Here is a 14006-nt window from a genome sequence, read left to right on the forward strand (position 1 = left end):
TATATTTTTCTGGCAAAATACTGAAGAAGAATATTTCTGGCTTTAATATGTTGCTTTCTAATTTTCTCTAGCCATGAATGTCTTTTCATCCAAAACCCTTTTTGCCTTTTGTCCACCACATATGGTAATATGAACCCTTTGTATCTGGTTTCATTTCCAACATTTGGGGGACCTGTTTTTCAACTTCTTTGCTAGCCTTGCCAGGGGCAAATGCCACCTGTAGAACATTTTATACAGGCTGTCCTTGTATGTAGTTGCCACTGTCAATTTAGAGTTTCTATCCCAAAGTTTTTGCCATTTTTCTAATTCCATAGTATACCCCCCAAAACATTGCCCAGGTTATCATTGTTTCCTTCACTTGTTCATCTTCCATTTTAAGGCTTCATAAATAGCTATATATTTTCTTTATTAACTTTTCATCCAGACCTAATAGTATCTGATCAAGTATTGTTGGCTCTTTATAGAAACCATATCTCTTTACATCTTTTACACATCTTGATTGTATTTGCAAATGTGGCCACTGTGCCAGGTCCACCCGGATTGGGGGGGGGGGGGCTTCAAAATGTTTAGCAAGGGGTTCTCTGCCCGGTTGCAAGCTGGGCGTAGCCATGGTGGGCGTGGCCTAGTCGGCCTCCTGAACCACAGCGGGGGGAGGGGTGTGTTTGCCCTCGGGGGCTGAAATTCAAAAAAAAATTATTTCCAGTTCTGTGGGCGTGGCTTGGTGGGTGTGGCAGGGGAAGGATACTGCAAAATCTCCATTCCCACCCTACTTTGGGGACAGCCAGAGGTGGCATTTGGCGGTTCATCGAACTACGGTATTTTTCGGAGTTTAAGATGCACCAAGATTTTGAAGAGGCAAATTTTAAAAAACATTTTTGCACTCTGCAGACCTCCCAAAAACTGCCTGGGTTTTTTTGCGAAAATGGGCCTGTTTTTGTCAAACAGAAAGGGCATGCATAGACTTTAGGAGGCTTATAGATTGTTCCTGGGGGCTGGGGGGCAAAAACAAGCAAAAATGGCACGTTTTTCGCTCATTTCTGCCCTCCGCAGCCCCCAGGAGCGGACTGGAAGCCTCCTGAAGGCTATGCACTGCCATTTTGGTGAAGGGGGCGGGGTTTCATGGGGGCCAAATATGCTGTATTCAGTGTATAAGAGGCAGATTTTCACCCTGTTTTTTGAGGGGAAAGGGTGCGTTTTATACTCTGAAAAATACGGTACTCAAAATTCTCACTATGGTTCTCCAGAACCTGCTAGATTTCACCCCTGCTACAGGGGCTTTTTCTGAGCCTCCAGAAGGGTGAAAACGGCCTCCCTGGGCCCCCTTCCAGCCTTCCTGAACTTCTGGTAGCCCCGTTTTTTGCCCTCCCGGAGCCTCCGTGCATGCCCTGCACTTACCTGCATCCAAAATGGGCCGTGTGGGGACTCCTGGGAGGGGAGGGGAGGGGAGGGTGGGGCCAGCCAGGAGTGGGATTTGTTGGTTCTCCAAACTGCACAGAATCTTAGCTAGAGGTTCTTCTGAACCCCTGCAAACCCCCAGCAGCCCACCCCTGATTCGGCAATTCCTGTTTAGTTTTAAGTTCCCCTTTTTCATTTAAAATATCTTTATATGTTACAATTTTTCCCAAGCTTATCACCATCGGATGTATCAGTGCTTCCATTGTTGAAAGCCAGGCTGATATTTTCATATAATGTTTGGCTTTAACCTTTTCCCATACTAGGAGTAAAGTATTCCTTACATCATGTCTTTAAAAGTATCTATAGATACTCACGGCTGGCATCCTGATGTCTGAAACCTCAATTCTATCCCCCACCCCACCCCCGGCCAATAATTCGTTGGGAGCTGAGAAGCGATAATAGTTGCGAGAGCAAAATCACCCATTGAAGCTTGAGAGTGGCCTTTGGCAGAGCTGCCACCTCGGGAGCAGAGGCTCAATTAGAGAGACTTTCTCGTCTCTGATGAAAAAGGAAACAATAAGAAATCGTGTCTTTTGTTGACTTTCATCATGTCTTCGGTGTAACAAGGAGCATTTCTGTTCTTGCGCACCAGATCATCAATCATGGACATCAGTTCGGCCACCTGAGCCTCTCGTTCTTTCCCTTCAGCCTCGTTGTTGAAAACCAATATTCGGTTCCCGCATTCAGCAACATATTTCCTCAGTTTTTTATCTCTGGAAGATATAAAATTTTCTAGAGATCGACCTTCCAGGCCCTCTTTGCAGGTGAACAAGAGGATTGTGTAATCATTGGCTTTAGGGCCAAAAACCTCTTTGATCAGCTGAGCCACATAGATCTCCTGGGAGCAACGCAAAGGATGAGTCACCTGCAGAATGACGTGGGGACCCGGGGAGCAAAACCTCACGCTCTTGCTCACTTCTGCAGCAGTATCCTTGTCTGGACGATGGGTATGGAAAAAGCCAGGCGTATCAACAACCACAACCTTCCTGCCCTTCAGCTGCGTCTCCTCCTTCTGGCATGCTTCTGTTACTGACCGAGATGACAGCCCAAACTCAAAGACTTTGCTTCCCAGGATTGTGTTTCCTGTCGCACTTTTCCCATTTCCCCATTTGCCCACCAGGACGATCCTCCGTTCAGGCCCTGCAACCCAAAGGGGAGAGGAGAGAAGAAGGGGACTGGTCAGCAGTGTATGGCCATCATAGCTTCTCCCTCCACCCAGGACAGTAACTTCCACTCCCTCCACCCACCAATCCCCAGGGGCCAAGTCTTTACCTCGAATGCTTCCAGGCATCTCCAGACCAGTCGCACAGCACAAAATCCGAGATTTCTGCATGAAAAGCAAAACCAAATCAGCCAAAGGAGAGGCCGCCTTGCAGGGAGGTTGACAAGAACTCCCTTCCCTCAGAAGATACAGGGAGGAAATGTGTTGCGTTTGTAAAAGAGAGTAACGTATGTAACGCTCCACCCATTGGTCCAATTTCCAGGCGGGAAATTGGAGGACTGTCAGTGGCTGACCTGCCTAGACAGCTCCCTTTAAAATATGGAGTTATGGAGAAGGAGCTGACGTCGCGATGATACGGACGTGCGATCTTGCTGAGTGGTCCATCTGGACCTAACTGTCCCAAAGAGACGGTGACAGGGAAGAGAACGTCTTGCTGATTTCAGCGATATCGCAAAGTCCCTGATTGATCCAAGAGAATCTCTTTTAGCCGGCGATAGAAGCCCAGCCCCAAGCTGCTGAAGTTGGGACAGTTCCGCAACTGGGGGAAAGCGGAAAGAGAAAGTGTGTCCATCTGGTGAGGAAATTTTATTTTCACAAAAGAGACTGCCCAAAAAAGATTAAAACTAAATTAAACTTGTAAAGAAAAGAAAAGAAGCGGAGAATTTAAGTTATTTTGGACATTGTGTTATCCTTTTTTAAAATTGTCTTCTATGGATGGAAATTTTGCAAACACTTCCTACTTTTTAAAGTGAAAGTATTGGGTTTTCTTCTACTACTTTTTTTTAACCTATGGATTAAATCTTTTTTTTTCACAATACTGGCTTGGATGGGGATTTTTTTTCTTTTTAAGAGCCTTGTTTCTTTTAAGCTTGGAATATAAAAAGGGTATAAAAGGAATATAAAGAGAGCAGTAACATCATAGGGAAAAGAAGTTACACTGCCACTTGGAGGTTGGAAGCTGAGTTCTGGAAATATTTTTTTCTCTCTTTTCTTTGATCATTTTGACCTTGCACTTCAAAGGTTTTAGCTTGCAAAGAGATAAGATGGGTTGTTTATGCAGGTGCCCTTTGGATATCTCCAAAGCACGGACAGCCAAATCCTCTGATAAATCCACAGCAACCATCAGGAAATCAAGTAGTGTGCATTTGGCATGCAGAGCGGCTGCTGGGCAACAAGAGAATACAGGATCCGAAGAAACCACCAATGGGGAAGATGAAATTCATCACATAAATTCCGAAAGGAAGGTAGGACATTTGGAAGTGGGGAATAAACAATTCTGGTGTGCCGGGTATGAGGGAAACCATTCCAGATCGGCGTGTAAGTTTAAAGATGCCACATGCCAGTGATGCCAATGGAAGGGACACATAGCAGAGGCTTGCCAAGCAATACAACCATGTTCCTTCCACCAGAGATATCCAGTTTCCACAACATGGCTGTTTGCCCCACAACCAGGGTTCCGAAAGGCACCAAGACGGAGGGATCAGTGAAGAGAGAGCCACTACCCAGAAACAAGGGAGATCCACCTGACAACCATGGGGAAATCTGATGATTGTACTGCAGAGAAATTCCATGTTACGATCCACATTGAGGGGTCCCCATGTAACATGGAAGTGGACACTGGATCAGTTTTCGCCATCATGTCCTGGCAGAAAATTAAGGAACTAACCCCACAAATGGAGAAGAAACACCTAAAGCCACAGTGAATATTAAATGACTACCAAGAGAAAGGGATTCCCATTCTTGGAAGAGCATCAGTCCAAGTAAAATTTAAAGAGTTCAGTGGACCATTGCAGCTGACATTGTGGATAGAAACCGACCCAGCCTGTTGTGGGTAGAATGGTTCAGACCCCTGGGGTTGGGAATGGCCGGCATCCATGCTGTACAAGGAGGCGACTTTGAGAAGCTGCTAACCGAATTTGGGGATGTCTTTGATGGGAGTCTAGGCAAGTGTAAGGGAACCCATATCTCTTTCAATCTAGACCCCAAAGTTACCCCTGTCAGAATAAAGCTATGAAGGGTTCCTTTTGCTCTCCGGCCCAAAATAGATGAACAATTAGACAAACTAATTGCCCAAGGGGTTTTGGAGCGGTTGATTACGCTCAGTGGGAGACACGGATCGTCATGCCGATCAAGCCAGATGGCTCAATCCGCATCTGTGTGGACTATAAATGCGCAATAACTAAGGCATTGCAACACAGTGCTTATCCTGTGCCTGTTGTGCAGCATTTGTTGAATTGTTTTGGAAAAAGGCAAAACTTTTGTCAAAATTGACCTAGCCCAGGCATATCAACAATTGCCTGTGGATGATGCCACTGCAGGAGCACAGACCATTGTAACCCATAGAGAAGCATTTAAATGCTGCCGATTGCAATTTAGGGTGAACGTGGCGCCTTGACTGTTCCAAAGCATAATAGAACGCCGCCTCCTCGGCATTCCCGGGGTGGTGCCCTACTTTGACAATGTTCTCATGTCCACAAACAACAAAGAACAATTAATTCATCGGTTAAGGATAGTTCTAAGTCAGTTTCAAGAAGTCGGATTTAACGTTAAAAATAGAAAAATGCCAGAGTGTCCCACAAGTCGAATTTTTAGGACATTTAATTGATGTGTCGGGCATTCACCCTACCAATAGCAAACTCAAAGCTATTAAGGAAGCCCCTACCCCAAAGAATCAAACAGACCTCCAGGCATTCCTAGGCCTTTTAAACTTTTACAGCATTTCCTGCCATAGAAGGTGACCATTGCCGAACCACTACATAGATTACTCAATAAAAAAGCAAACTGAACCTGGGGACACAAAGAAGCATCTGCATTCAGGGTGGTAAAGGAACTCTTAACCTCTAAAAGCATCCTGGTGCTATACACTGAGACTCTCCCCCTTATATTAACATGCAACGCCTTCCCATTTGGCATAGGAGCTGTCCTCAGCCATCGGATGCCAAATGGCAATGAAGCACCAATTGCTTTTTATTCTAAAACACTATCTAAAAGTTGAGTGGACCGACCAATCCCAAACATACTGTCTCCATGTATGACAGGCAGCCTACCTCTTCCTGGCAGCCTACCAATACCGCCTGCTCCACGGCCAGGAAAGCCACCCACCACACCAGTGGCCTCAGCTGGTGCCCACTGCCAAGCTTCATTGAAGACCCAGCCCAAGTCACACCCATCCTCATGATTGATGATTTGGACACTCGCCCTGTCACAACAGTTGAGATCGCGAGACATTCAGCCAAAGACAAAACTTTGGCATGAATTTTGAACTGGGGGTGGAGAGGGTGGCCGGAGGAATCAGTGGGGAGGGAGTTCAAACCGTTTAAGACTTGTCAACTTGAATTGTCTGTGTTAAAGGTGTTTGCTCTGGTGAGAGAGAGTCGTAATACCACTATACATGAGGGAACTGGTTATTAGAAGGAGTCACCCAGGCATCTTCAAAATGAAGGCATTAGCCAAGAGTTATTTTTGATGGCCGGGCATGGATAAGGACATAGAGGAATGGATTGCTATATGCCGGCCTTGCCAGGAGTCCAGGCCAGCTCCACCCAAGGCACCCACACAGGAATGGGAAACCCCAGAATCCCCATGGTCCAGGATACACATTGACTTTGCAGGACCAGTACAGGGCCAAACATTCCTCATAGTGGTAGACACGTATTCAAAGTGGCTTGAAGTGATAATCATGTCCACTACCACAGCAGAAGCGGTCATTAAAGTGTTACAGAGATTATTCACAACCCATTGTTTTCCAGACATATGGACAACGGGCCCCAATTCACCCTAAATACATTTGAAATATTCTTAGCGCGGCAAGGAATCCGACATGCATTGTCAGCACCGTTTCATCCAGCCACTAATGGCCAAGCAGAACGAATGATTAGATCAACAAAAGAGGCGCTGGACCAAATGGGCCCCAGGGAACTGTCCAGGTAACATTGATACATTTCTACTGGAACAACTCATAGCCCCTAATGCCACCACAAATCGTAGCCCAGCAGAGTTACTAATGGGCTGTAAACTAAGATCCCAACTGGACAGGTTGCACCCCAGCTATAATGCTGAGGCACCCCCTGACTCAATAACCCACCCCAGGTATGGGGTGGGGGACTTAGAGGTATGGGGTGGGGGGCTTAGATGTATGGGGTGGGGGCTTAGTCTATGTCCGAAGTTATACTGGGAGCAAAACCTGGGTTCTGACAAAAATAGTCAATGTAACTGGGCCCTGATCATACCGAGTGGAATTAGATTACGGTACGGCTTGGAGGAGGCATATTGACCATCTCTGGGGACGCTGGGGACAGTCTACCCTAAAACAAAAGGGGGAAAAACCAGTACTAACAATTGCAGGCCCTACCTCAAACTCAGAACGTTCACTAATCTCAAGCCCACAGCAGGCACGCACACACTCACCCAAAGAAGCAAGCATCCAGCAAAAGGTTCTCAGGGACCAGTCCCAGTGGAGTCTGCCACACCCCATAGCGAGTTGCAGACCATTCCTCTGGCCGACTCTGGAGGGTCAGCAGACCTGACTGTTCAGGCCAAGCAAACGAACCACGCAGGTCGGGTCGCACACTCCAAAGACCCACCTACTTGAGCGAGTAGGGAAGTTAAGCATGATGATTGGTCAGCGCTCCTTCCAGGAGGGGAGGGGCGTTATGTAGGTAAAAAAGAGTAACATACATAACATTCCCCCCATTGGTCCAATTTCCAAATGGGAAACAGTTCCCTTTCAAAGAGGGAGCTACCAGGAAGGCAGCTGCTTTTTTTCTCGTGTATCTGACTGAAAATAAAGAACTGTTTTGGCTATTGACGCGACCTGAGTCTTCCCGCAGCCCACTCTTTAACAAATTGGAGGGGGGCTAAGAAGGGCCACCCCCTCCTCACTGCCCTCAAGGCTGACCCATCTGATCCTTTCCCCCATGCCACCCTCCTTTCTATGCAGCCCTTCAATTCTTGGGACCCTGTACTTTGGGGGTTTCAGGAACAGGGGGGGTTGATGTCAGAAGTGGCTGGCAGCTCCCCATAGCCAGCTCCGTGCTTGATGGGATCCTGTTCTCTTGGACTTTAGCTGCTCGTGTTGCAGCTCCAGATAATCTTCCTCTAGGTTCCCCCATGGCAGGAACCCCCCCTGCCCCATGGCTCTTCTCCCTGAGTGGGGAGCGGGGGACTTTGGGGGTCTTCCTGTCTAACCCCCTGCTCAAGCAGAAGCAGCTATATCATTTCGCACAAGTAGCTGTTCAGTCTTTTCTAAAAAATCTCCAGAGATGGAGCACCTACAACTGGTATCAGGCAATTCTTCTCGTACCTCATCCTCCTTTCCCCTCCTCCTCCCCCTCCTCCTCCCCCTCTCAAGTTACCTCAGTAAGCCTCCCCATAGGACATATGCAAGTGATTGCCTCACTCCATTGACCGAGCCCCACTGGAGTCACAGCCGCACATCGGAATTGGTATTGAAGATTTAGGTGGACATCTTCCACGGTGAATTGATCATTAGGGTTTTTTGCAACGAGACTTTTCCAATTATCTTCTGCAATCCGATATTCCACCTGGTAACTGGAGACTGAAGGCTTCCTGATGGCTGCCGGATCAATACTGATCTGGAAACTATTTGGGTGCAATTGCTCAATCTTAGGAGGGGGAGGTCTTCTAAGAGCAGCTTCCAGCTCCTGTCGTTTCTTGAGGATCTCCATGGTCAAGGTTAAACTCTTGGTCTCCACCATCTCTAATGAGTCTAAGAAATCCTTCAAGCTGTCAGTGTTTCTTTTCCAGAACATTTCAAAAGCAGCATTGTGGCTTCCTCCGTATTCTTGGGGAGCAAAGAGGGCTGAATGGTTGAATCTGAAGTGCAGAGGGATTCCTGACTCATCCTGAGTACACGGAAGGTCAGCCTCCTTGAGGGCCTCCAGGACAGGTGGGGTCCCCCCATCCGCAAAGGTGATCAAGAGTTGCACATTATCCTTTACATGTCTTCCCAACATGGAGAGCATGGAATCAAAGATGCATTTCTGGGCATGAGTTGGAGGGGCAAGGAAGGCCTGGGCCACCAAGCAGATGGCATCAATACGGTCATTGACCCCTGGGGTGGAGAAAAACTCCAGGAGCTTATCATCAAAGAGTTTGTCTTGCTCTGTGTCTCTTGCGCCTCCAAATCCTGGAGTGTCAATGATTGTGAGAGAATAGGGAATTCGGAAGCCCTTCTGATGGTTCACCACGTAGGCTGTGACTTCAGACGTCCTGCTTCCAGCTTTGCTTCTCTGGGGGGTTTCATGAATGAGTTTGAATCTGAAATTGTCTTCCCACTGGACACCCAGGATATAATTGATCATCCCGTTGATCAGAGTGGTTTTCCCACTACCTGTTGCTCCCATCACCAGGATCACTTTGTTGGGCACTTCCGGGTTCTCCTTTCCAAGCTGGTACAAGAGAGAGGAGGTGGAGGCATCTGAGGGGACCTTCTCCAGAGGAATGGCAAACACTAACGGCTGTCTATTCTGCACCAGGGAGTTTCCCTGAAGGAACTGGCGAGCTATGTTGTCTGCATCTTCTTTCTCCAGTGATGTGGAGACCTCAACCTCCTCACTGGGGACACTCAGAGCTCCATTATCACACACGGCAGACACCCGTATTCTAAATGCTGTCTGGGGCTGCAAACCTTCAATAGGGTAAAACTCTGTTTTTCTCCCAGTCCGTTTTTCAGTCCATTGGTCCTTCCCAACTCCAGCCTCCACCGTTCTGTACTCCACCTTGTACTCCTTGAGCCCAGCTCCTGAGGCAACGATGCTGGGACTCATCCAGGCCACGGAGATGACAAAAGATGCCACAGTGACCATTCTCAATTTCTCAGGAGGGCTGGTGGGAAGGGTCTTTATGGGCAGGCTTAGGTCACTTCTTTTACCACAGCCTACCTTGCAACAAGCAGCGTACTTGAACTGGTACTCTGTGTTTGGAGTCAGATCTTTCAGCAGGAACATCTTTTTGGTATCCTCTGTCCTCACAGTATTCCATTTTTCTTCCCCTGCAACCTTGTACTCTACCAGATAGCTGGAGATTGTAGCCTTTCCATATTCAGCTGGCTGAAACTTCAGCTGAATGCTGTCATGTCTGAGTTCACTGATCAGGAAAGGGAGAGGTTCTGAAGGTAACTCAAAGTTCTTGCTGACTAGCTCTCCATCTTCGTAAAGGTATATTGAAGCTCCTGGGGTGTCCACATCTGGGAGAGAGGCCACAACAAAGCGGACCTTCTCATTGGGTTGGTTGATACTGAAATAGTCCTTGATGGATTTGGCAGCTTGGCGAGCATTGCGGGTCCACTTTTTGTCCTCAAACCAGGCCATGTCTTCCTCCTGCCCAAGAGTGGATCTTGTGGCCTTAGCTGATTCTTGCAAGAATTGCTCCTGAAGCCAGTCCTGTAAGCTCAACAGAAATGGCTCCTTTTTATATAAAGAGGTGAATATAAAGGAAACCACATATCCATTCTGGGGGTCCAGAACTATTTCTTCCAGCTTGTTCTGAGTTGAGATCACTTCCATATTATTTAGAATAATCAGATAAGATTTGATAAAGTTAATTTCTCTTTTTTTGGTGTTTAGAAATTCACAGAGTCTTTGGCTGTTGAAGGGTGACTGTTTGACGGACATCAAGAGGTCCCCTAGAGTCCCTTCCTCCTTTCCTCCTCCCCGGATGCAAGGCAACATTCTGGCCAGCTGTTTCTGGAAAATCTGCCTATGTTGCTTGCACAGATTTTTGAACTGCTGGATCTTCTTCTTGATCTCTGGGAAGGTCTCAGCAATGGGATTCTTGGCTAGATCGTTGCTTTGCATCTGGATTTCATTGAGTTCCTCCAAGATTCTTTCGGCATCAAAGATCAACATTAGGCTGATTTCACGGACTATCTTAGCAGCTCTGGTGTCCAGCTTGGTCAGCGGGTAGAGCCAGACCCTCATAGGCACAGCCTTCTCCCCATGTTCCCCTAACAATTTTGGGAGAGTTTCATAAGCTGTGATGGCATCTTGCAAAGTCACTGGATTTTTCTCCAAAGAAAAGTCTCCGTGGAACTTGCAACTAAAGCGCAGAGCATTCTCTTTCTCCTCCTCAGTCAATTTGACCTCTGCTTCTCCCGTGATGGAAATCAGCTTCTTGACAGTAAGCTGTAGACTTCCTTGAATATTTTTCACCATCTCCGTTGAAGAAACTTCTCGGTCAAAGACAAAGAAAGCCTGGGCTCCATAGAGGATGGCGGTGACCACATGGGTGGCTGTGCCCTGCTCAAAGACGGCTGGATAAGAGACATTCTGGATTCCCAGGTGGCTCATTGTCAGCTGTTCATACTTGGTGGTGGTTTTGTACTGGACGGTGACTCTGGCCTGTTGCTTGGACTTCTTGGTGTCACGAAGATACTTGGCTGACCCTCCCACTTCAACCAGCCCTCCCAGGAAACTGGCCTTGAGGGAGGCTGAGATGTCCAGGGCGGAGGCCTTGTCATCAATGCTGTCAGATGCAATGATTTCAGATTCGGTCTTGGGCTGAGGCTTGATGGTCAGGTCCTTCTGAAGAGAGCTGTAATCCCAAAGGGTGACTCCTGCATGGAACAGAAGAAAACAGAGACATGAATTGAACACCATCTTCCAAAACACCTATAGCTGGACAGAGGACCTCCAGCAAAATGGGACAAAGGAGATATAATTTTCCTTAGAAGGTTCCTTCATTTGTTTTGTCCATCCATCCCCATAAAAGCTTCCCATTTTGCAAAATACAGCAAAGTCAAAAGGCTTTTGACAGAGTAGAGAGGAATGGGAATTGCTCTGCACATCTTGCTCTCGTGGCCTATCTGTCTTTCATCAGGGTTTCAGAGTCTTCTCATCAGCCTCTGTTTCGCAATTGCTTTCGGATGCCATTGAAACGGGGGGGGGGGGGAGCATGGTATTTGGGAAGGGAAGTTTTAAGTACAGGAGAGATTGAAAATAGGGAGTTTTGTTCTCACCATCTACTGCGCATGTTGGAGATAGTGGATGAGCCCGCCAAGGCCAACTGTCCTGATGATGTTTTTTGAAGATTGATCCCACATGACACCTGAGGGATTTTCACATTGGACAAGGGATGAGGGTTACCAGGGGGAGGGGGTTGGGTTACATATTGATGTCTATGATTATGCACACTTTTGCCTCAGATCTTGCTTTGCTTAGCTGCTATCGTTTCATAACCAGTAAAAGTACTCTTAATTCTGAAAACATGGAGTTAAGTGTTTTCTTTCTTGGTTACTGAGGGAGGCTGCCATGACACTTCTTCTCTGTTCAGACCTGCCCCCCCATCTGAGAAAAGCACCAGGACCACAACCTGACAATTACACCCCTCACTTCAGCCCTATGTATGGATTCTCCTTTTTTAAACCATTTTCCAAATCTTTCACTGACTTTGGTTTGTAAACCTACCCTCTGATTGGTAGTCAAGGCCAGTCCTGCTGTGTGCCTTGCCCACAGCAGTGTTGGTGGGACAGATGCGCATTCCCAACCAGAAGCTTTTACTTAGTTAGCCGCTACTAGCAGGCCATGTGCCCAGGAACTCAACTCTGTCCCTGGGCTGAAACTGTGCATCTCTGGCCATCTCCCTCCCTCCTTCCCTCCCGAGACCCATCAACTTCTCCAGCTCCTACCTGGGATGAGGGCATCCTTGTGACAGTCGTAAAGCATCCCCAGCTGGAAGGGACGGCCCAGTGCTGGGGTCTCAAGGGCATCTTCTCTCTGGACCATGCTTGGATCCTGCGTGTCGCTAACTCTTCTACTGACCTGCAAGAGACAAGAACCATCCATAGGAGGCCGTGACTGACCGATGTCTCTATGAGTTGTGCTGGGGACACTGCATACTCCTTCTTGAAGCCCCTCCCCCAGGTTTCTCCCCACTGCCTCCAATACTGAAAACAGTTCCAAGAAAGGGCTATTGGGTTCGTGGCCAGATGATCATCCCTGTAAAGAGTTTGGAGAAGGGGATTTCTCTGAAGGAATTGGGCCGCCAGTCCAAATGAAGTCAGAGATACTGACACTGAACGTGGTTTCGTGTAAATGAATATCCTGATGGTCAATAAGAGTGGCAAACAGGAGCATCGTTCGGTAAACCAACACAGCAGGAACATCAGGAGGTAAATCTCAGAGAGATCTTTTGGGCACGGGGGCCCAGTTTTGTGGAAGACAATTTTTCCATGGACTGGGGAAGAGGGGTAGGAGGAGAAAAGGTGGGATTCAGCAGGTTCTGACCAGTCTGGAAACTGGTAGCAGAAATTTTGGGTAGTTCAGAGAACCAGTAAATACCACCTCTGACTGGCCCTCCCCCATCTGATTGGGAGAAAATGGGGATTTTGCAGTATTCTTCCCCTGCCATGCCCACCAAGCCATGCCCACAGAACCGGTAGTAAAAAAATTTGAATCCCACCATTGAGGAGGATGGTTTCACACGCTACGTAGTTCCCACAAATGCACAGATGAAACTTTGCTCCCAGTTGCTAATAGGCTGTGGACCAGTATCGATACATAGCCGGGGGCTGGGGACCACTGTCATACAGGACACACTGGGCATAAAGACAGGAAACTCCCCTTGTCCTGTCCTCACTACACGTTAGTCTGTGTGCAGCTCGACATGCAACTAAACCCACCTATCCTCCAATAAAACAGACCATGTGTGTAGATCGGAATGCTTCGTTGGAAGAACAGGATAGGGTGAAAATGAGAAAAATAGGGATACATACAATAAGAACCAAGTACAAGATAGACAGGATTGAGTTACTGCTGAACATAACAATTAATAAATACAAGGAATTTAAATCTCACCACGGATGCTCTGGGTGTGGGATGTGGGTCTGTCCTTGGATGACCACGTGCCACAGATTAAGATGGATTCTTCTTTGTGCTTCTGCCTTCTCCAAATGCTAAAGGAAATGGATGGCTTCCCAGCATGCACTTGGTTTGAGAGTGTGGACTGACAGGTAAAATGGGTTGGATCAGCTTCAAACAATATACTTGGTATTTTGTCTCTCTGGCCACTAGATGGGGATAGAGAGCAACAACAGTATATAAAGATCGTATGTTAGGGCATATTGTCTCCCTGGCCACTAGATGGAGCTAGAGAGCAACAACATTGTATAAAAGTTATATGTTGGGGCATGACACCTGCTTTTCACTCAAGGCAACCAATCATAGCTCAGATTGCCTTATGCAGTAGCCAGCTCACTGTCAGCGTTCCAAATATCATGCAGAATTAAATCAGAGTCCAAGGCAGAGCTATCCTTAAAGTTCCAATTTAATAAGACAGACATGTTGGCACATCTGTGGAAATCCCAATTCTG

At 47.3% G+C, this 14006-nt stretch overlaps 2 protein-coding genes across 2 annotated transcripts in view; one reads left to right on the top strand and one right to left on the bottom strand.

Annotated features, from left to right (window-relative positions):
• LOC309401629 (uncharacterized protein) overlaps positions 1–14006 on the top strand; it is a gene marked incomplete at its 3' end in the record, with an annotated part of 207395 nt that overhangs the window by 19101 nt on the left and 174288 nt on the right. The window lies entirely within an intron of this gene.
• LOC309381815 (GTPase IMAP family member 9-like) lies at positions 1934–2751 on the bottom strand (the record flags this gene model as incomplete). Its single annotated transcript, XM_081933099.1, has 2 exons — positions 2728–2751; positions 1934–2595 (listed from the first exon to the last, which is right to left on the bottom strand). Exons 1-2 carry the CDS (start codon positions 2744–2746, stop codon positions 1934–1936), a joined length of 681 nt encoding a protein of 226 aa, XP_081789225.1. The 5' UTR covers positions 2747–2751.

The sequence above is a fragment of the Natrix helvetica genome (assembly GCF_964273705.1).
Source record: "Natrix helvetica genome assembly, chromosome: Z".
Lineage (NCBI taxonomy): Eukaryota > Metazoa > Chordata > Lepidosauria > Squamata > Natricidae > Natrix > Natrix helvetica.